The sequence below is a fragment of the Rhincodon typus genome, chromosome 3 (genome assembly GCF_021869965.1).
Source record: "Rhincodon typus isolate 14 chromosome 3, sRhiTyp1.1, whole genome shotgun sequence".
Taxonomy (NCBI): Eukaryota; Metazoa; Chordata; class Chondrichthyes; order Orectolobiformes; family Rhincodontidae; genus Rhincodon; species Rhincodon typus.
Window position 1 is genome coordinate 121,570,087 of NC_063334.1, and position 24,272 is coordinate 121,594,358.

Genomic DNA, 24,272 nt, shown 5'->3' on the forward strand with positions numbered 1-24,272 from the left:
ATTGGTATGACAGGTAGGGTATAGTGAGTGGTGTCCCAAAGGAGTCTGAGCTGGCCCTCATCTTTATACCATTTACGTCAATAACTTAGATGAGGGGAGGAAAAGCATGATCGGTAAATTCACAGACAACACCAACATAGGTAGAAATGTATGAGAGATAGTAGGGACTGCAGATGCTGGAGAATCCGAGACAACAAGGTGCAGGGCTGGATGAACACAGCAGGCCAAGCAGCATCATAGGAGCAGAAAGGCTGACGTTTCGGGCCTAGACCCTTCATCAGAAAAGGGGGAGGGGAAGGGGGTTTTGAAATAAATAGGGAGAGAGTGGGAGGCGGATAGAAGAGGGATAGAGGAGAGGTGGAGAGGAAACAAACAGGTCGAAGAGGCGGGGATGGAGCCAGTAAAGGTGAGTGTAGGTAGGGAGTTAGGAAGGGGATAGGTCAGTCCAGGGAGGACGGACAGGTCAAGGGGGCGGGATGAGGTTAGTCGGTAGGAGATGGAGGTGCGGCTTGAGGTGGGAGGAGGGGATAGGTGGGAGGAAGAACAGGTTAGGGAGGCAGGGACGAGCTGGACCGGTTTTGGGATGCGGTAGGGGGAGGGGAGATTTTGAAACTTGTGAAATCCACATTGATACCATTGGGCTGCAGGGTTCACAAGCGGAATATGAGTTGCTGTTCCTGCAACCTTCGGGTGGCATCGTTGTGGCACTGCAGGAGGCCCAGGATGGACATGTCGTCTGAGGAATGGGAGGGGGAGTTGAAATGATTCGCGACTGGGAGGTGCAGTTGTTTATTGTGAACCGAGCGTAGGTGTTCTGCAAAGCGGTCCCCGAGTCTCCGCTTGGTTTCCCTGATGTAGAGGAAGCCACACCGGGTACAGCGGATACAGAATACCACATTGGCAGATGTGCAGGTGAACATCTGCTTGATGTGGAAAGTCTTCTTGGGGCCTGGGATGGGGTGAGGGAAGAGGTATGGGGACAGGTGTAGCACTTCCTGCGGTTGCAGGGAAAAGTGCCGGGTGTGGTGGAGCTGGAGGGGAGTGTGGAGCGGACAAGGGAGTCACGGAGAGAGTTGTCCCTCCGGAAAGCAGATAAGGGTGGGGAGGGAAAGATGTCTTTGGTGGTGGGGTCGGATTGCAGATGGCGGAAGTGTCGGAGGATGATGCGTTGGATCCGGAGGTTGGTGGGGTGGTACGTGAGGACGAGGGGGATTCTTTTTTGGTTGTTATTGCGTGGACGGGGTGTGAGGGATGAGGTGCGAGAGACGTGGGAGACACGGTTGAGGGCGTTCTCGACCACCGAGGAGGGGAAGTTACAGTCCTTGAAAAACGAGGACAACTGAGATGTACGGGAGTGGAATGCCTCATCCTGGGAGCAGATGCGGCAGAGGCAAAGGAATTGGGAATAGGGGATAGCATTTTTGCAGGAAGGTGGGTGGGAGGAGGAGTATTCTAGGTAGCTGTGGGAGTCGGTGGGCTTGAAATGAATATCGGTTTCGAGGTGGTTGCCCAATATGGAGACAGAGAGGTCCAGGAAGGGGAGAGAGGTGTTAGAGATGGTCCAGGTAAACTTAAGGTTGGGGTGGAAGGTGTTAGTGAAGTGTATGAACTGTTCAAGCTCCTCGTGGGAGCACGAGGCGGCGCCAATATAGTCATCAATGTAACGGAGGAAGAGGTGGGGTTTAGGGCCGGTGTAGGTACGGAAGAGGGATTGTTCCACGTAACCTACAAAGAGGCAGGCGTAGCTTGGGCCCATGCAGGTACCCATGGCCACCCACTTTGTAGGAAGTGGGAGGAATTGAAAGAGAAGTTGTTGAGTGTGAGGACGAGTTCGGCTAAGTGGATGAGGGTATCAGTGGAGGGGGACTGGTCGGGCCTGCGGGAGAGGAAGAAGCGGAGGGCCTTAAGGCCATCTGCATGGGGAATGCAGGTGTAGAGGGACTGGACGTCCATGGTAAAGAGGAGGTGTTGGGGACCGGGGAATTGGAAGTTCTGGAGGAGGTGGAGGGCGTGGGTGGTGTCACGGACATAGGTCGGGAGTTCCTGGACCAAGGGGGAGAAAATGGAGTCGAGATAGTTGGAGATCAGTTTGGTGGGGCAGGAGCAGGCGGAGACAATGGGTCGACCAGGGCATTCAGGTTTGTGGATTTTGGGAAGGAGATAGAAGCGGGCAGTGCGAGAATGGGGAACGATGAGGTTGGAGGCCGTGGGTGGGAGGTCACCTGAGGTGATGAGGTTGTGGATGGTTTGCGAGATGATGGTTTGGTGCTCAGGGGTGGGGTCATGATCAAGGGGGCGGTAAGAGGTGGTGTCGGAGAGTTGGCGTCCGGCCTCGGCGATGTAGAGGTCAGTGCGCCATACTACAACTGCGCCTCCCTTGTCCGCGGGTTTTATGGTGAGGTTGGGATTGGAGCGGAGGGATCGGAGGGCTGCACGTTCTGCGGGGGAGAGGTTGGAGTGGGTGAGAGGGGTGGAGAGGTTGAGGCGATTGATTTCACAAGTTTCAAAATCTCCCCTCCCCCTACCGCATCCCAAAACCGGTCCAGCTCGTCCCTGCCTCCCTAACCTGTTCTTCCTCCCACCTCAAGCCGCACCTCCATCTCCTACCGACCAACCTCATCCCGCCCCCTTGACCTGTCCGTCCTCCCTGGACTGACCTATCCCCTTCCTAACTCCCTACCTACACTCACCTTTACTGGCTCCATCCCCGCCTCTTCGACCTGTTTGTTTCCTCTCCACCTATCCTCTCCTCTATCCGCCTCCCACTCTCTCCCTATTTATTTCAAAACCCTCTTCCCCTCCCCCTTTTCTGATGAAGGGTCTCGGCCTGAAACGTCAGCCTCTCTGCTCCTATGATGCTGCTTGGCCTGCTGTGTTCATCCAGCCCTGCACCTTGTTGTCTAGGTAGGAATGTATATTGTGAGGAAGACACAGGGAAGCTGTAGCCACATACAGATCGGCTAAGAGTGGACAATAAGGCTGTCAGATGGAGTAGAAGGTGGGAAAATGTGAAGATTCCTGCTTGGGCAGCAATTAAAAAAGCAAAGCATGAATTAAATGGAGAATGAATGTAGAATTCCAAGGTGCAGTGATATTTAGGTTGTCTGGTGCATGAGTCGCAAGACGTTAGCATGTAGATCAACATGTAATCAAGAAGATTACATGAATGCTATCCTTTACTACGAAAAGAACTGAAAATACAAGTAAGGATGTTATGCTTCATTATACAGGGCACTCGTGGGACCAGCTGAAATACTTGTGCAGTTTTGGTCTCCTTATTTAAGGAAGGACATAAAAACACTGACGGTGGTACAGAGGAGGTTTGTGAGATCGATAACTGCAATGAGCAGGTTGTTAGGAGGAAAGGTTAGACTGGATGCCTTGTTTGGACTGGAGTCTAGAAGATTGTGACGTGACTTAGTTCGAGCGTATGAGATCCAGAATGACATGAAAAGGATATTCTCTCTACTGGGTCAGCCCAGAACTTGTGGATTATGGGTCACCCTCTTTTAACTCAGATCTTTCTTTTACCTCTCAAAGGATTGTGCAGCTCTGGAACTCTTCCCTTCAGAAGGTGCTGGAGGCAGGATCATGGAATATATTTTTAAGGTAGAAGTGGATAGATCCTCGTTAGGCAGGGCAATGTAAGGTGATTGGGGATGGGTGGGAGTATGGAATTCAAAACACAGCACCCATGTTCTTGTTGAATGGCATAGCAGGCTCGAGGGGCTGAATGGTCTGCTTCTGATCCTATTTCAGATGTTCAACCCACCTATGCCTTTTTGCAGCCTCATACCCTCTTCACAACTTACCATCTACTTAGCATTGTCTCATCAGCAAATTTGGTAAGCGTACTGTGTCCTTTCATCCAAGTCAATTGTATAAATTGTATAAACAGTTGAGATCCCAGCACTGATCCCTGTGGAACACCACACATTACATCTCGCAAACCTGAAAAAGACTACTCTTCAAGACTACTCTCTTCTACCCATTAGCCAGCTCATCATCTGCGCACACTCATTCGTCCCTACACCGCAAGCTTTTATTTCTTGCATAACTATTGATGTGGCACTTTATCGAATGAAGAGTATCCACTGGTTTCCTTTTATCCATAGCAGTGGTTACTTCCTCAAAGAGTGTGAAATACGTTGGTTAAACACCGTTTCGCATTCACAAAATCATATTGATTGTACCCAATTATTTTGAGCTTACCTAAGTGTTTTGCTATAACTTCTTTAATAATAGCTTCTAACACTCTCCCTTTCTTATAGATGCTAGGCTAACTGGCCTGAAGTTTCTTGCTTTCATTCTCAAATGAAGGATTCACAATCGTTAATTTCTAATTTAATAGGACCCTTCCTAAAATCAAAGGCAGTTTTGCAAAAGTAATACCAGTTAATTAACTATCTCACTAGCCTGTTTTTTTTAAGACCTTCGATATTTTCAACAAGCGTACCTAACTTGATCATTAAATGAGCTTTCATAAAATAGAAAACATTGAACAGCAAAAGAACACGGTTCTGCCTTTTCTGTTCTTTGGATCCCTTTCACTGAATCTTTATAAGTGACTTGACAATCCTTGGTTAATATTCACAGAGAAATGGCACAACATTTAAAGATGTACACTGACAAATTTAGCATCCCAATTTGTCTTTTGCACAGAATAATCTCCAATGGAATTAAATCCCACGGCTGCTCCTTGGTTGGGTAAAGCATCCAATGAGAAAATGGATTTGTAAAAAGCTTTTTCATGCAACCACAATATATTTTCATAAGTTTGTCACATACCTGTCTACCAGTTCTTTCATTCCCTCCTTATCTGGCACCAACGATTGATCCTGATCATCAGCTAACGGTGTCCCAGCTTGGCGATAAATACATCGAACCATGTATCGTACCTCGGACCAATAATGCTGAAGCTGTTGAGATTCACGCTCATTCTCTGCTGATATTTCTCTGCAAAAGAGAATATTCAGTAACTATTACCTCAATCCTCAAGGACAAAAGATGCACAATTTTAAACAACCACTTACTTGAAATGACCCCACATGTGGATTACACTTTGTGTCTTCAAGGTACTGAGAGGCAAGATGCAGACCAATACTCAAGTACAAATTAGCTGCTTCAGTATCTAAACGTCATTTTCACTCTACTGTCATTCTCAGCCCCCCTCCTTGACTTCTATCCTCAGGTGCTGCTGGATAATGTAAACTGACACTTCCTGGCTTTGGAAGGGCTGCAGTATAGGTTAAAAGAATGATACAGAAGCTGAAAAGATTAAATTCCAATCATCAGACCTGAATTACACTGGAAGTAGAAAATTAAGGGTAATCTTCTTGAAGTGTTTACAAACATTTAATAAGGTATGCAGCAACTATTTCGTCCCATAGGAGGATCTTACACAAAATTGGTATGCCTTTTAAATTGGAGCCAGGCAGCTTAGAAGCAACGTCAGAAGCACATCACATTAAGAGTAGTGGACATTGAAAACACATTCCTCCAAAATGTTGCTGAGACCATGCGACAGTAGAAATGTCAAAATTGGGATCACATTTTTATGAGTTGATGATATTAAAGGTTACAGAACCCAAAACAGGTAAATGAAACTAAAATACACATTTGATCTTGAGGTTTAAGGAGTTGAATGCACACTCCTGTTTTTATTTCCCGTCATAACAAAATGCAGTCACTGAATCAAATACAGTAATTTGAAAAGTAACTAAAATTTATTACTTGTTCTTGCTAGTGAAAATGAAAGGATATGTCTAATTTTCCCATTCATCATTCCTATGCCAGGAATGATCTTTATTTTTCCCCAAGTGTAGTTAACAGGACCATAGGTACTTGGAAGTACCTATAAACCTTCGTTCTCTGCATGCAAGTTTAAACAAAATTGTCACCAAATTATTTCACAGAAATCACTGAAGTCCAACCTATCCTCAACTGACAAACAAGCACATGCATTTCTATTATTTAAATTGGCAACTATTAGGCTGACAATTATTCAACTTAGCAAAATTCAGATACAAATTCAATGCTCCAGTTCAACAGGCCAGATTAACACCCATTGTAACTCAGATTGATGACAAAGCAAGCAGTTCTGCTGTATTTAAGGACAATTAAGAATTAAAGAGGCTTAAGAAAAAATGTCTTGTATTCAAATAAGCAACACTGCCTGGTTACACACAACTTAACAAAATGCCTCACACATTTGGCAGTGAAGATTGGGAAATTAAAAATGTTGAATTGATTTTAAAATATGCCACTATTGTTACCATGAAGTGCAGTAACAAATTGGGAAGGAAGGAAAGGAGCGCAAAAACAATACTTCCACGAAGAATTTTAATACAACTGAATGTGGCTACCAGCAGAAACTACTGGGCTAAAAAAGCTATTTCAACCTTGAGTTACATTATGGTCCCTCACTACCTTAACTTAATCAAGGTGTACCAATATCATTGTCACGATCACAGTTGTTTGTGAAATATTGGAAAATCTTCGTTCCAGTGCACTAACCTGTAATGACCTCAGTGTTCTACATTGATCACTCAAATCCATGCATAACCACATCTACACAAGTGTTCTAGAACACTAAATGTCACACCAGTGTTCTCCAAAAGTATACCATAATCATTTATTTACTATTCTATAGGTACCTAAGAAGATGAACAAATTATTCAACCTTGCATTAAAAACAGGCATATGACCATGAAATGGCCAATTCGCTGAGGCTGCAAGGTAACAATGTACACTTATGAGGAGGGATCCCAGGCCTCAACTGTGTAAGCTGTGTGCGAGATACATCAAGGCAGAAGTCACTACTTTGAAGAGAGATAGATGAACTAACAGCTATACAGCTCACAAAAGCACAAGAATCAGGAGGTCGTTCAGCCTCAAGACTGTTCCACTGTTCATGGTGATCTGATCTCTAGCCCAACTCCATCTTCATGCGTGCCACCCGTTCCCATCCCACTTTCCGACAACCTGATCCACAACTTTGCAGGTTACAGTGCTTCAGGTGCAGATCCAAGTTCCTTTTAAAATAAGTTTCAACCTCAACCACTGAAACAAGCAGCAAAATACAGGTGCCAGCTATGCCCCCCCACCCCTCTACCCCAACCAAGTGAGAAAGCTTTTCCTGGTAGAATCCTGTTGCCAATCAGCTTAAATCTGCAACCTCTGAAAATAAACCTATTAAGGAAAATATTCTATTCAAGCCCTCTCATTATTTTGTACATCGCAATTAAATTACTCTTCAGTCTCCTCTGTTCTAAGGAAAACCACCTGGCCTATTCAATCTTTCTTCGCCTTTAAATTTCAACACTTAGCAACATTCTTTTCAACCTGTAATGTACTCTCTCTGCAGCACTTACTGTGTTGCCCGGAACCATACACAAAACTCCAGTGCTGGCCAACCAGTGTCTTACATAGTTCTAGCATTACATCCTTGCTTTTATACTCAATACTTGCATAATGGAAGAAAGCATTCAAATGTCTTCTTTACCACCTTATTTACCTATCCTTCCACCTGGATGGAGCTATGAATTTGCACTTCATCATGTTCTATATTTCAATAATATCATATGTGTTCTAAACACCAATATGTACAGGTCCAACTTGTTCAACTTTTCTGTTTATGACAAGCTCTTCAACCCAGAAATCAGCTTCAATCTTCGCTGAACGGTTTCCAATGCCAATACATTCTTCCATTAGTAACGAGTACTCTGGATACATTATATTCAAATCCCTGTACAGTTTTAGTAACACTTTGCTACTCTCCTACTCTGATATATTTCATTTTCTTTGCAATAACTGCAATAGCATTACACTCACCTTCTTAAACACTTACTGCATTTGCAAACCAACTCTGATTCATATACCATGACAACCACAGATTATACTCCATCTGCCAAACTACCACTTAACTACATCCTTTTTCCGACTCTCCACTTTCTCTTGACAACTTAGTTTCTTGCCTATCTTGGCGTCACTAACATTTGTTAGCAGAGTTATTTACCATACATTTGGTCCCATTAACAAAGTCATAGGTGTAGCTTTTAAATAGCACTGATTCCTACATCACTCCACTAGTATTTATTCCTACACTCTGCTTTGTGTTAGCTAGACAACTCTCTTACCCACTTTTACTTTGAGCACTAATCTTTTATGTGGTTGAATGCCTTATGATAATATAGGTACACCACATCCACAGTTGCCCCTTTAGAATGCAGAACCCCTGCAGAGCAGATAGAAGCTATTCGGCCCATCCAGTCTGTACCAACCTAGCCCCACAACCTTGCGGTTACCATGGCACATTCCTGGACATTTCAGTGCAGGTTAGTATGGCCAATCCATCTGACCTGCACATCTCTTGGACTGTGGGAGGAAACCAGAGCAGTCAGCAGAAATCCACGCAGTAACGCAAACTCCACACAGTCACCCAAGCCTGATGTCAAACTTGAGTCCGTAGTGTTGACAGACAGCAGCGCGAACCACACAGCCACTCATGCCACCCCTCTGCCTTCTTTACCACTTCACGAAATTCTAATAAGTTAGTCAAATATTAACTCCTTCCACAAAACCATGTTGATTCTGCCTGATTGGAACATGATTTCCTAAGTTGTCTTGCTATAACTGCCTAATAATTAATTCTAGCTACACCTCCCCCTTACCTCCATTCAAGGCACAAAACAAACCTTCCATCTCAGACAGGGATTCACCTGCACATCCGTCAACTCGGGCTACTACATCCACTGCTCCCAATGTGGCCTCCTCTACATCGGTGAGACCAAGTGGAGACCGTTTTGTAGAGCATCTGCACTCTGTACGTGATAAATGACAACACCTTCCGGTTGTGAATCATTTTAACTCCCCCCTCCCACTCCCAGGGTGACATGTCCATCCTGGGCCTCCTCCAAAGTCACAATGACACCACCCGCAAACTGGAGAAGCAGCAGCTCATATTCCACCTCAGGAGCCTACAGCCCAATGGCCTAAACAGGGAATTCACCAGTTTTAAAATCTCCCCACCCCCGGCCTCATCCCATGTCCAACCCTCCCTCTCATCCCTGACACAACCTGTCCATCTTCTCTCCCATCTATCCTCTCCACCCACCTCACTGACCAATCCCCCCAACTCCCTACTGCACTCACCTATTCACCATCCCACCTACCTTCCCCAGCCCCACCCCTGCTCTGTTTATTTCTGAGCTCCCTTCCCCTTCTCCATTTCTGAAGGGTCCCGACCTGAAATATCAACTTTCTTGCTCTTCTGATGCTGCCTGGCCTGCTGTGTTCCTCCAGCTCCACACTAGGTTATCCATAAGGGAGCAGTTTGCCTGATTGGCATCTTTGTCACTAGTCTCAAGCATTCATCTGTTTCATCATTAAATATATTGCTGCTGCAACACATATAATCTATAAGATGCACTGTACTTGAATAATTTCTACCTCAGAGGACAAAAGCAGCCATGATGTAAGAATACCATTATTCCCAAGTTGTCCTATCAAACAAAGGAATATTCTGACCTATTTCTGTTCTTACATTCGTTGTTGGACTATGTTCCAAGAGGTCCCTATTTGACACAATCATGGGATCACCGGAAAGATAGCAGCAATACAGACCTAATGCTGCCTTCTCCTACTACTTGAACAGGGCAATAAATCTGACCTGCAGCACATGACTGCTTTTGCAGTATGACATGAGCCACTGGCAGTAGTTTGCATCTAGATCTCACTCAATCCATTATTATCAACATATCTTCCCCCATACACCAAGCGTGACCAGTATGGAAGCATGTCATTGTATAATTAAATCATAGGTAATACAACTAGCAAGGGCAAAAGCCCAAAGTATAATATTTCATTGAGGCAAATTTAAAATTAAAATTAGATTTAAATAAAATTATATTAACAAAGAATGATTAGTTAAATTATAATTGAAAATTTTAAGAACTTTAGTTGTCCTAATACAATTTCATTAAAGAAAAATAAGCTAATTCAACAAAGTGAAGAGAGAAAAATCAAAACAGGAATAAGAAAATCAATGTAAGCAGAAAAAAATGAAGGATTAATGAAAACACAACAGGTTAAAAATGATAATCAAGTTGCAAACAGGACGCTAGAGGGCTACACAAAGATATGCAGCGCACTAATGAAACAATTTATCACTATAATTATGTAAAGATTGGCTGTGGGAGGAATTCAACCTCTGAAGGATAAAAGTAGCGGAGAAACCAAAAATGCAAGGCAAACAGCAAATTACTCAAGGATTGCTTTAGAAAGCTATTTAATTGACTGAAAAATACTGATTTATTATTCTATTACCACAGGGCACTGACTATCAGAGGAATTTTAACTCAGCTTGCAGCAGGTATTCAACAAATGAGAAGACTAATAAATTATCTGGAAGATAAGGTGATAGGTAGGGTACGAAAATAGCGTGAGGGAAACATGCACATTTCCGAATATAATCACAAAACAGAAACTGCTTTGCTGTACAGATGGGAGGGACATGTAGTATTTAATTATTAAAGGCCGCAAAGATGGGACTTCACAAGGACCCAGTGTAACATTTGATTGGGAGAGAAATACCTTGTGACGATTTCAGGCTAAGCCGCTAATATAGAAGACAAAAAAAAGTAACTTTTCTTCAAGCACGGTGACATACACCAATAAAAGCAAAAAATGTTGGAAATATTCAGATTAGGCAACATCTGTAGATACAGAAGCAGAAATAACTCAGATTAATTGCTTATCTGTACAATTTCTAACCCATTTCCAGAATTTTCTATTTTTATTTTATATTTCCAGCGCCTGCACATTTCTGCTTTGATCTTTCTTTAGAAATGCTTCACCAGTCTGAGAAACCTCTGAAACATTTCTTCCTTTCGCTATAGTTTCCTCATTTCTTTGCATTCTGAAGTTTGCTTGTAAGGAGACCATTCCTTACAAGCTGCTGTCTTTCAGTAGCCTGCTGAAATGGCTAGACTTCACATGGTAAGAATTACAGGAGCAAGAGCAGGTTTCTTGATGGGTGTGGGGGTGGGGCAGCATTTGTTTAGAATTCTAAGGAACTCTTACCTGCGTTCATTGCATGCCTCACAGTTGCAAGCTATTTCTGAAGGTGCGGTCGTATTGACATCCGTACCAGGTACAGACTGTGTTCCGACAGCCAGTCTTCCACCTATTGAGTCCTGGGGTGCTCCATTATTAGCCATTGGCATATGCAGTAAGAAGTCCTGGTTCTTTAGATTTGTTGCACAGAAAAGCAGAAAAAAATTGAATCAGTGACATTACATAATTTTAGAAAACACTAAACAAATGCAGCTATACACAAAGATCACTGAATGTGGCTTTGTATTCCAAATAGTTTTGGGTTGAACTTCAAAGAGTTAAATCACAACCTTGGCCAAAAACCCTGTGTGGGATTTAGAGGGTGTCACATTGTTGCAGGCCCTAGTCTTTGGCTAAGATATGATATCAATGCTGCCGGGCATGCATGTGCGCCTGTCTGTCTGTGTGCATGTGGAGGGGGTGGCCGTGTCAATAAAGTCCACACGGTACATTTCATGGAGCAGCAGATGACTTGGTCAGTGTTCCTTCTTTAACCACCAAACTCTTAAGTTAAATTGATTGCTGGCTTTTGCTGGAAATACTGCATTCTTACTTAGGAACTAGTTAATAACCAAGTTAATAATGAACCAATGGGCTATACAACTAAATATTAGTGCAGAAAAATTATTAATACGACTAACAGTCAACAAGTGCCCCACCACACACCCCGCCACCTCCCCCCCCCACTGGATCTCAAAGCTCTGAAACCTCAGAATGCAAGCGAAGTATACATGCTGATTTTCCAAAATTCACTTTATTCTAGATTGGCCCCCATAACTTGGAAAATAGGAAATGTGACCCCATGATGCAAAAACGGTGACAGAAAAACTAAGGTAATTTGACCAGTTAGCTTGAAATCAGCAGCACATAAAATGTTCGAATCTATTATGGATGTAGCAACAGGGCTTTGTTGTGCTTACAAGTCATAATATTATTAAGGTTGAGACAAGATAATTTTTCCCAACAACATAGCTTTGACAAATCTGAAACCCACTGAATAGCAAAGGAAAAAAGTCAGCTACCACTCAAAAGGTTATCACACAATATTGAGGCTCAGTGTATTGAGGTTAATCTATCAACTTAGATTGAAAATTAGTGGACATAAAAATATATTTGGAATAAAAGGTGCATTTTAAGATTGATAAGTTATAAAGAGAAAGTGCTTAGGCTTCAGCTATTTACAATCTGAATGACTGGGGCAATGGAGCAAATGTAATTTATCAAATTTACTGATGATACAAATATCAGTGAGAAAGCCAGAGGAAGACGCAAAGACACTGCAGAGGGATATAGTCAGGTTAACTCAATGTGGGCACAGAGTGGGGAAAGGGAGTATCTGTGAGGAAATGTGAAATTATCCACACTGCTTAAGAGTTTATAAAGATGAGAAGCCACTTAACATTAGTATGCAGAGGGATTTTGATTTTCTTGTACAGAATAGTAAAGTTAACCTAAACTGAAACAAAGCAACTAGAAATGAAAATAATACTTTAGCCTTTACTGGAAGATGGTTAGCATGTACAGCTAATTAAAGCGTGCTGAAATTATGTAAGTATGCTTGAAAGAACACACTTGGGTTGCTTTGTACAGTCTGATCTGATCTCAATCAACATTGACAACAAAATCAGAAATTGCTGGATAAACTCAGGTCTGGCAGCATCTTTGGAGAGAAAGGAGTGTTAACGTTTCAGGTCCAGTGGCCCTTCTTTGAACTAACCCTTCTTCAGTCAACATTGAAAGTCAACATTTTGGGTTTGAATCCTGGCATGACAGATAGTGTAATTCTAATTCAATAAATTAAATCTGGGATTAAGAGTCTAATGATGACCATGAAACCATTGCCAATTGTCAGAAAAACCCATCTGGTTCACTAAAGTCCCGTAGGGAAGAAAACTGCTATCCTTTCCTGGTCTGGCCTACATGGGATTCTAGACCGACAATAATGTTGACTCTCAACTGGTCTCTGGGCAATTAGGGATGGACAATAAATGCTGACTTAGCCAGCAACACCTTCATCCTGCTGGTGAATTAAAATATTGAGTCCAGCATGACTCTTCTTCAGAGATGAAGTGTCATACTAGACTCAAACTTTCACTGTTTCTCTGCACAGATGCTGCCACACTGGCCGAGTTTCTCTAACATTTGTTTGTTTCAGATTTCCAGCATCCATACTGTTTTGCTTATATTATAATTCCGAGAGTTTACAGGGGTGAGGGGTAATCCTGTTGCAGAAAAGAAATTCTAAAAAGGATGAGAAAGTTGCAACAGCTGGACAGATGTAACTGAACAGCAGGTCATACTCTAAGGTTAAAGAGTCAGCTAATTAAGACTGAGGGGGGAGAGAAATTTCTTGACTTAGGGTGTTGCAATTGTGTGAGATTATCCCAGAAAGTTGCAGATGATCAATTGTTGAGATACTCAAGACAGGGATCAATCACCTTTATTGGGCTCAAAATTAGGCAAGAAATAGGGCAGGAAAATGAATTTGAACATTGCTCAATTGTGATCTTATTGAATGGATGTCAATCGCAAAGGCACAAACAGCCTACTCCTGCTTATATTTCTTAAGCTGTTAAAAGTTTGAGCATGGGCAAAAATGGGTTTCTCCAAAACAAGCCAGGGTTCATGGCAGAGTGACCCAAACCTGCAGGATCCCAGAAACAAACCAAGACAGGAATTCTCACGACAAAGTGGAAAAATGAGGCCAATGTGAAGGAAAAGTGAACTGGAGATGGTTGCAGAATAGATAGGCAGACTTAGGTGAAAAACAGAGTCATCATGCAAGTTATCACGAACACGCAAGACCATTTGATTCTGTTATAACACAAACAGGACCTGATCAAACCTTTAAAAACTAAGTAAGCATTAGTTTCTGCCATTAGATCATGCAGACCCAATGTCACCAATATCAGAAACACAGACTATATTTAAACAGAGCTCATGCAATTAACATCAAATAAAAGCAAAATTTCAAGTGAATACACTGTCACTGATCTCAAAAATACACGATTTATGGCAAAATGTTCAACATTGTGCCATGAACCATGAAGAGAGAATGTTGTGCTACCAAAAGATTTATGCACCTTAGTTTCCTTTGCTATTATTAGGACTTATAGAAGAAAAATTAGCATAGTGCAAGGAATATTGAAGCTAGTTTTATGGAAACCCTGAGCGCTGTTTTACTGAATTTTCCTTGCTTGACTAAATTGTTTGCTATTACAACATGACTAGAGCACACAAGATGCCAAACCCAAAATTATTCACAACCTGCTTTCACGAATGACAAAGTGTCCCATGTGAAAACAGATGGGAATGAATCTCAATAGATCATCTTCACATCTGTGACAGCAACACACTGAACATGTCATGAAAGAAGATTACAAACCAAACCACAAATTACGCATGCAATTTCTGCATCGATTACATCAGTATTTCTTCAGTTAACAGAGCAGTTTACATCTGAAAGATGTTTGCAAGCAAAAGTAAAAGAAACTGCAATTCAAGAGCATCTTTTAAGACCTTCGGCTACAATGTGTTTTCTACAGTCGATAAGGCACTGTTTGAGAAGTGTAATCATGTTTGCAATTGCAATGAAGGCTGTATGTTTAATTTTTGTAAAATTGCATTTAATGAACTGTGGATAGTTGTATTGACTACTATGCTTAAACTGACACTGAATTGACTTCTGGATCAGAGGTCTATGCGCCTGCAAGCCAATCAGCATTCACAGACCCTGAGAGGCTGAGCTGCCTTGGAGGACAGAAGGGACATGATTTCAGGAAGATTTGGACAATCTCATTGGAAGAAATCTTCAACTCAGCTGTTCCGTTGCTGTTGTTGATCCAGTATGGGATCCGAAGTGCTTGTACACAGTATTGACTGACAGCGTTATAATCAGTCAGAATATCAGACAGGGAAGTGGAATGGGAATTATGGTTTCATTGAATAGTGGCAGCAGATTATTTGGGCTGAATGGCCTATTTCTGCTCCTATAGTCTGAGTACATGTGTTTGTGTGTTTTGGGTTACTTAGACGGGTAGACATATGTATGTTCAGACTGCAACCAGTGCTAATAAATTCAGCGCCTGTGGAATATGTTTTATTTAATAAATTCAGTTATCAGTTTATAATAAAAGAATCATGGTTATCATTTACAGTGTTCCAAGTCTGATATACTGAAAGCACTTAAAAACTGAATGAACTGCGGATGCTGTAATAAGATGCTGTTCCGAGGAAGGGTCACCGGACCCGAAATGTTAATTGTATTTTCCTTCACAGATGCTGCCAGACCTGCTGAGCTTTTCAAGCAACTTTGTTATTGAAAGTATGTGACTGGTCTTATGAACCAAATTAATCAATTAAATACATGTTGTGACCTGCAGTCACAGAATAGACAAAGACAATGCATTTCTCCTGTCATAACAGCCATTTTCCACAAAGAAAGCTCCCACAAACTGCAATTAGGTTGCCAAACAGAGTACTTGTTTTAGTGATGTTAGAGGAAGGATAAATACTGAACACAGCACCAGGAAGAATTCTTTGCTCCTTCTTGAATCATGTCAAGGTTAACTCTTAGGGACGCTGAGGGGGAACACAGGCCTCTGGTTGAAAGTCTCAACCAAAGAAACACAAGATAAACTGAAGTTGCAAATGTTGGTGTGTTCGCCCAGCTGGGTGGTTTGATAGCAAACATTTCGTCCCCTTAGCAGGTGACATTCCCAGTGCTGTTGTCTTGTGCCAGTTCGAATTTACATGGTCCGGTTTTTGCTGCTTCCAGTAGGTGCCAGTTCCAGCTGTCACTGTGATGGTCAGTATATCTGTCCAATTCAATGTGTTTGTTGGAGTCCGCGGATAAATGCCTAGCCTAAGAATTTCCTGGCTGTCCTCTGTTTGGCTTGTCCAATGATAGCAGTGCTGTCCCAGTTGAAAGTGTAGTTTTTCACATCTGTGTGTATTGAAACCAAGGACATCTGGCCATGCCGTTTAGATGCTAGCTAGAGTTTGTGGATGCGGGTTGCTAGTTGTCTGCCCGTTTGTCCCACAGTGTTTTGCGCAGTCTCCGCATGGTATCTTGTAAACAACATTCGTCCTGTCCATGGTATCAAATGGGTCTTGAACCCTGGTCAGTTGCTGTCCTAGTGTGGCTGCCGGTTTGTGTATTGTCGTGATTCCTAGCAGTCTAAGTAGTCTATCAGTTCTGAGGTTTCTTTTTTAAATATATGGTACGGTGGTTATTGTTTCAGGTTTTGCTGTGTCTTGGCTAGGCATCTATGGATGAAGCTGCGGGGGTATCCATTTCTGGTAAAGACCTTGGAGAGGTCTTTTTCCTTCTGTAGATCGGGTCTGCTACAGTGTGTAGTGGCCCTTACGAACAGGGTCTTAATACACCTCTTGAGAGAGTTGGGGTGGTTGCTGTGATATTTTAAGACCTGGTCAGTACGCGTGGATTTCCTGTATACTTTTGTAGTGAAGTCACTGTTCTCTTTTCTTCCCACCATGATGCCCAGGAATGGGAATTTGTTGTTGTTTTCCTCCTCTCATGTAAATTTGATCCCTGTGTGTATGGTGTTGATGAGTCGGTGGGTGCTCCCAATTTTTGTTCTTTTCACAATTAGAAAAAAGTGTCATCCACATACCTGATCTAGAGCTTGGGTTGGATCTATGGGAGGGCTATTTGTTCCAATCTTTGCACGACTGCCTCAGTTATCAGTCCGGAGATGGGTGAGCCCACAGGTGACCCGTTGATCTTCTCTTGTATCTTGCCGTTGAATGTAAAGTGTGTTGTTAAGCGCAAGTCCAGTAGTCTCAGTACGCAGTGTTTGTGATCTGTTCCTCAATCTGTCATCTGTTGTGTTTGTCTAGTAGGTTGGATACAGTTTTTTTGGCTAGGTTTCTGTAAATTGATGTAAACAATGCTGTTACATCAAACGAGATCATTACTTCTTGTCTATTTTAGTGTTCTTGAAATTGTCCAGGAATTTTTGCGTTGATTGTATGGAGTGACATGAATTACTGATTAGATGTTTAAGCTTTTGTTGTAGTTCCTTTGCCAATTTGTGTAATGGGGTTCCTGGTAGAGCCACAACTGGTTCGAGGAGTATGTCAGGCTTGCATGCCTTAGGCAGTCCGTAGAATCTTGGAGTGTTGTTGCCTCCTGGTTTCACCCTCTAATTCTGTTTTTGTCATGTGTAGGTTCCGTTGTATATTGGTTATTCTGTTTGTTAGCTGTGGTGTGGGATCCCACTCCCTCTGTTGGTAGGTTTATGTATTGCAAGTAGTTCTTGCATGTGGTCCGTTTTGTTCAATACCACAGTCATTCTGCCTTTATCAGTGGGAACAATGATGATAAAGAACAAAGAACAAAAAATTACAGTACAGGAACAAGCCCTTCGGCCCTCTAATCCTGCACCGACATGCTGCCCGTCACAAATAAAACCCCTTACCCTTCCGGGGACCGTATCCCCCTATTCCCATCCGATTCATGTATTTGTCAAGATGCCCTTTAAAAGTCACTATAGTATCTGCTTCCACTACCTCCCCCAGCAGCAAGTTCCAGGCACCCACCACCCTCTGTGTGAAAAACTTGCCTCGTAGATCACCTTTAAACCTATGGTCCCTAGCAACTGATTCTTCCACCCTGGGAGAAACCTTCTGACTGTCCACTCTGTCCCTGCCCTTCATAATATTGTAGACCTCTATCAGGTCGCCCCTCAACCTCCGTCGTTCTAGGGAGAACGACCCAAGTTTCTCCAACCTCTCCTCACAGCTAATGCCCTCCATACCAGGCAACATTCTGGTAAATCTTTTCTGTACCCTCTCTAAAGCCACCACATCCTTCTGGTAGTGTGGCGACCAGAATTGAACACAATATTCCAAATGCAGCCGAAGGTTCTATAATGCTGCAACATTACCTGCCAATTTTTAAACTCAATGCCCCAGCCGACGATGGCAAGCATGCCATGTGCCTTGTTGACTACCTTCTCCAACTGCGTTGCCACTTTCAGTGACCTGTGTATCTGTGCACCCAGATCCCTCTGCTTATCAGTACTCTTAAGGGTTCTGCCATTTACTGCATATTTTCCATTTGGATTAGAGCTTCCAAAATGCATTACCTCACATTTTTCCAGATTAAACTCCATCCGACATCTCTCTGCCCAAGTCACCAACCGATCTATATCCTGCTGTATTCTGTGACGGTCCACATCTCTATCAGCAATTCAACCAACCTTTATGTTATCGACAAACTTACTAAATCAGACCAGTTACATTGTCCTCCAAATCATTTACGTATATTACAAACAGCAAAAGTCCCAACACTGATCCCTGAGGAACGCCACTAGTCTCAGCCCCCCATTCAGAAACGCACCCTTCCACTGCTACCCTGTCTTCCATGACCGAGCCAGTTTTTTATCCATCTTGCAAGCTCACCTCTGACCCCATGCGACTTTACCTTCTGTATCAGTTTGCCATGAGGGACTTTGTCAAAGGCCTACTGAAGTCCATGTCGACAACATCCATTGTTCTACCCTCATCGATCATCTTCATCACTTCGTCAAAAAACTCACCAAGTTAGTGAGACACGACCTCCCCTTCATAAAACCATGCTGCCTCTCGCTATTACACCCATTGATTTCTAAGTGCGAGTAAATCCTGTCTCGAAGAATCCTCTCCAATAATTTCCCTACCGCTGACGTAAGGCTCACTGGCCTGTAATTAGCTGGATTATCTTTGCCACACTTCTTAAACAAAAGTAACAACACTGGCTCTCCTCCAATGATGTTTTTGTCCTTTTTGAGGTTCTTCCGGGCATCTCTTTCCTCAATAAGTGTGTTGGTTTGTGTTCTCTTTGTCAGTAGGGGTACAATGGTCTGTCTGATAGTTTGTTGTGTGTCCTTGTTTAGTCTGTCGTTTCTGAGTGTGGATCCTAGTGCTGCCAGTAAGTCTGTTTTTGTGTCTCTGTGGTTGTAGTTCAGTCCTTTTGGATCAGAAATTGGCTAGCTGTAAGAAGACAGAGGGTGGTGGTTGATGGGAAATGTTCATCCTGGAGTTCAGTTACTAGTGGTGTACCACAAGGATCTGTTTTGGGGCCACTGCTGTTTGTCATTTTTATAAATGACCTGCATGAGGGCGTAGAAGGATGGATTAGTAAATTTGCGGATGACACCAAAGTCGGTGGAGTTGTGGATAGTGTGGAAGGATGTTGCAGGTTACAGAGGGACACAGATAAGCTGCAGAGCTGGGCTGAGAGGTGGCAAATGGAGTTTAATGTGGAAAAGTGAGAGGTGATTCACTTTGGAAGGAGTAACAGGAATACAGAGTACTGGGCTAATGGTAAGATTCTTGGTAGTATGGATGAGCAGAGAGATCTCGGTGTCCATGTGCATAGATCACTGAAAGTTGCCACCCAGGTTGATAGCGTTGTTCAGAAGGCGTACAGTGTGTTAGGTTTTATTGGTAGAGGGATTGAGTTTCGGAGCCATGAGGTCATGTTGCAGCTGTACAAAACTCTGGTGTGGCCGCACTTGGAGTATTGCGTACAGTTCTGGTCACCGCATTAGAGGAAGGATGTGGAAGCATTGGAAAGGGTGCAGAGGAGATTTACCAGGATGTTGCCTGGTATGGAGGGAAGGTCTTATGAGGAAAGGCTGAGGGACTTGAGGCTGTTTTTGGTAGAGAGAAGAAGGTTAAGAGGTGACTTAATAGAGACATACAAGATGATCAGAGGATTAGATAGGGTGGACAGTGGGAGCCTTTTTCCTGGGATGGTGGTGATGGCTAGCACGAGGTGACATTGCTTTAAATTGAGGGGTGATAGATATAGGACAGATGTCAGAGGTAGGTTCTTTACTCAGAGAGTAGTAAGGGAGTGGAATGCCCTGCCTGCAACAGCAGTAGACTCGCCAACTTCAAGGGCATTTAAGTGGTCAGTGGATAAACATATGGATGATAACGTTATAGTTTAGGTTAGATGGGCTTCAGATTGGTTTCACAGGTCGGCGCAACATCAAGGGCTGAAGGGCCTGTACTGCGCTGTAATGTTCTATGTTCTATGCTCTAGTAATGTTTTTTCTCTATCTGGGAGCTGTCTGTTGGAGAGGTTTCTTATCCATTTGCCAGTCATGTTGTCTCCTCTGTCGTTGGTCAATTTGGTCATTTTTTTCTGTAGGACTTGTTTTGTTGTGTGTGGTCCTGTTGTTATTGTGATGGCCTGTTCGATTCTCATAGTCCACTCCTGATTGGTTGCTTTTGAAATTAACAACTCTTAGCACACAATTTCTTGTTTGTACTTGTGGACTCTGTTGTTATGGGCATCCATGATTATGACTTGTATCATCCTGCAGCCGTTCTATCTGGCTGTTTCTCTGGCTTATGGGTTATTAACTGGTGGCCTGTACCTTGAGCATGGTGGTGGTAGTGGTGTACTGGAAGCAAAAACCGGACCATATAAATTCAAACCGGCACAAGACAACAGCGCTTCACAGAAGGCTCCACAGCACTGAGGATGTTGCCTCGTAAAGGGCCGAAACATCTGCTATCAAAGCTCCCAGCTCGACCAAAAACACCAACATCTACAACTAGCACCCAAGCTACAAATCTTCACTCAAACCCTAAACTGGAGTTGCCTTTTCCACGCATTTTCTTCTGTACATGAACAATTTATTGGACGCACCAAAACTAGAGTATACTAGAATGTGTAGACATTATTTACAACCATTTCATACTTAATCTATCTAAATATCTGGAACAGGAAGGCAAGTGGAATAAGCTGCGAATGTAGCTGCGCAAAAGCTTAATGAAAGCAAAGAAATAAAAGAAAATGGATTCTACAGCCAGTCAAGATCATTTAGGGAAACTAATGAGTAACAAATTCCATTGTAGCAGCTTCACCCACTGGTTAGTAGTTAATCATTCATAACTAGATATGACAGGCTGGCAGAATTTCATTTAGGATTGTTTCACTATCTATTGCATGCTACTTCTGCTGTTTGGAATGCAGGTAGTCCTGTGCTGGAGCTTCATCAGGTTGATCAGATGTTCTTGGTGCAGTATTCAACATGCTGTCTTGCCCTCTTCATGCAACCTGGGTTGATCTATTGCCTTCACAGTAATGGCAAAACACAGCTATGAAGAAACAAGTCTTTTCCCAAGTGGCCACCATTGACTAGCAGGGTACCACAGGGATCAGTGCCTGGACCCCAGCTATACACAATACCATAAATCCTCTGCATTCGTGAGATCCCGATTTACAAATTTGCTTATCCATTTTAAAAACTAAGTAACAACAAAATTCAACATTTGCAGGCAACTTATACCGACAATTTTTAATCCTGTATTTTTAACAAACTCCTGACTCGCAAATTTCATCATTTGCAGGGGTTCTTGGGAACAAAATCCTCACGTACACGGACGAACAACTGCATATATTAATGACTTAGTTTAGGGAACCTTAGCTTGCAGACGACACAAAGTTAGATGGGAGAGCGAACTGTAAGGAGGATGCAGAGATGCAGAGACAAAATAAACAATTTCACATTCATAGAATTAGAGAATCAGAACCATGCAGTACAGAGCAGCTCTTCAGTCCATCAAGTCAACACTGACAAAACACTACTCTAAATCTACACTTGTCCCACTTTGCAGCACTAGGGCCACAGCCTTGAATGTTATGACATTGAGTGCTCATCCAAGTTGTTTTTAAAGGCCGTGAAGTTTCCTGCCTCAACTACCCTCTCAGGCAGTGCATTCCCAATTTCTACCACCCCGAGGTGGTATAATTGCTCCTCAAATGAATCTCTAAACATCCTACCTTTGACCTTAAAATTATGCTCCTTGTAACTGAGCCTTCAAATCAGTGGAACAGATGCATTCTATTCACCCTGTCCATACCCCTCAATCATATATACACCTCAATCAGGTCCCTCTTAGACTTCTTTGCTCCACAGTAAACAATCTGAGCTTATCCAGCCTCTCTGTCCATAGCTAAACTGCTCCATCATAGGCAATAACCTTGGGTATCTCCTCTTTAATCTCTTCAATGCAATGAAATCTTTCCTTTCGTGCAGTGACCAGAACAGTGCGCATTGATAGGCCACAGCTGAAGTAAAGTTTTGTACTGCTTCAACATAACCTTCCTGCTCTTTCAAACTATGCCATGACTGATAAAGGCAAATGTTCTGTATGCTGTCTTAAACACTGTTAACCTGCCCTACCACCTACAGGGATCTGTGAACAAGCACTCCAAGTTCCTGAGTTCTTCCGAGCTTCCTGGTGTCATGCCATTTGTCAAATACTCCCGCCGTGCACTTGGAAGTAGCAACTTCACCTCATACTTGTCAGGGTTAAGTTATATCTACCACTAATCTGCCCCTCTGATCAATCCATTTATGTCCTCCTGTAACCGAAGACCTTCTTCCTCACTGTCAACCACCTGACCAATCTTCATATGATCCACAAATTCATTCCCCCACATTTTCATACATCATGAACAAATCGGGATCCAGTAGTGATCCCTATGACATGCCATGAAAAGTCACGCAAGCAGCTTTCTATCAACACTGTCTCCTACTACCAAGTCAATTTTGGATCCAATTTGCCAAGTTACCAAGTTACCCCAGATCCCGTGTGCTTTTATCTAAAATCAGTCTCCCTTGTGCGGCCTTGGTAAAGCCTTTGCTGAAACTTAGAACATCAACTGCTCTGCACTCATGTACACACCTGGTCATCTCCTCAAAAAATTAAAATTACATTTGTTAGGTACGACTTCCCTCTGGCAAAGCCATGCTGTCGATTCCTGAACAAATCTTGCCTTTCCTTCAGAATTTTCTGATAGTTTCCCTTTCACTCACGTAAAGCTCACTGGTCTGTAAATTTCCTGTTTATGTCCACTAGCTTCTGAAGAAGTGGAACCACATGAGCTGTCTCCCAGTCCTTTGGCACCGCCACTGTGGTCAGAGGGGAATTAAAAATTTGGTTTAGCATCCAGTAATTTCCTCTTATTTCCAACAGCAATCTGGATGCAACTCATTTGGACCTGGGGATTTGAGACAACAAGGTGCAGAGCTGGATGAACACAACAGGCCAAGCAGCATCATAGGAGCAAGGCGGCTGACGTTTCGGGCCTAGACCCTTCTTCAGAAATGGGGGAGGGGAAGGGGGTTCTGAAATAAATAGGGAGAGAGGGGGAGGCAGAAAGAAGATGGATAGAGGAGAAGATAGGTGGAGAGGAAACAGACAGGTCGAAGAGACGGGGATGGAGCTAGTAAAGGTGAGCGTAGGTGTGGAGTTTGGGAGGAGATAGGTCAGTCCAGGGAGGACGGACAGGTCAAGGAGATGGGGGTGCAGCTTGAGGTGGGAGGAGGGGATAGGTGGGAGGAAGAACAGGTTAGGGAGGTGGGGATGAGCTGGGCTGGTTTTGGGATGCGGTAGGGGGAGGGGAGATTTTGAAACTTGTGAAATCCACATTGATACCATTGGGCTGCAGGGTTCCCAAGCGGAATATGAGGTGCTGTTCCTGCAACCTTCGGGTGGCATCGTTGTGGCACTGCAGGAGGCCCAGGATGGACATGTCGTCTGAGGAATGGGAGGGGGAGTTGAAATGGTTCGTGAATGGGAGGTGCAGATGTTTAGTGCGAACCGAGCGTAGGTATTTTGCAAAGCGGTCCCCAAGCCTCCGCTTGGTTTCCCCGATGTAGAGGGGGCGACAACGGGTACAGCAGATACAGTATACCACATTGGCAGATGTGCAGGTGAACATCTGCTTGATGTGGAAAGTCTTCTTGGGGCCTGGGATGGGGGTGAGGGAGGAGGTATGTGGGCAGGTGTAGCACTTCCTGCAGTTGCAGGGAAAAGTGCCAGGTGTGGTGGGGCTGGAGGGGAGTGTGGAGCGGACAAGGGAGTCACGGAGAGAGTGGTCCCTCCGGAAAGCAGAAACGGGTGGGGAGGGAAAGATGTCTTTGGTGGTGGGGTCGGACTGCAGATGGCGGAAGTGTCGGAGGATTATGCATTGGATCCGGAGGTTGGTGGGGTGGTACGTGAGGACAAGGGGGATTCTTTTTTGGTTGTTATTGCGGGGACGGGGTGTGAGGGATGAGGTGTGGGAAATGTGGGAGACACGGTTGAGGGCGTTCTCGACCACTGGCGGGGGGGGGGGGGGGGGG

General features: G+C 43.5%; 1 protein-coding gene across 1 annotated transcript in view; it reads right to left on the reverse strand.

The window, feature by feature from the left end:
• Nucleotides 1-24,272, reverse strand: part of fam193a (family with sequence similarity 193 member A) — a 177,362-nt gene that overhangs the window by 25,296 nt on the left and 127,794 nt on the right. The window contains exons 4-5 of the mRNA XM_048594125.1: nucleotides 11,083-11,246; nucleotides 4,785-4,956 (exon numbers count right to left, since the gene is read on the reverse strand). Coding sequence (XP_048450082.1) covers nucleotides 4,785-4,956; nucleotides 11,083-11,246 — 336 coding nt within the window. The remainder of the gene's footprint in view (nucleotides 1-4,784; nucleotides 4,957-11,082; nucleotides 11,247-24,272) is intronic.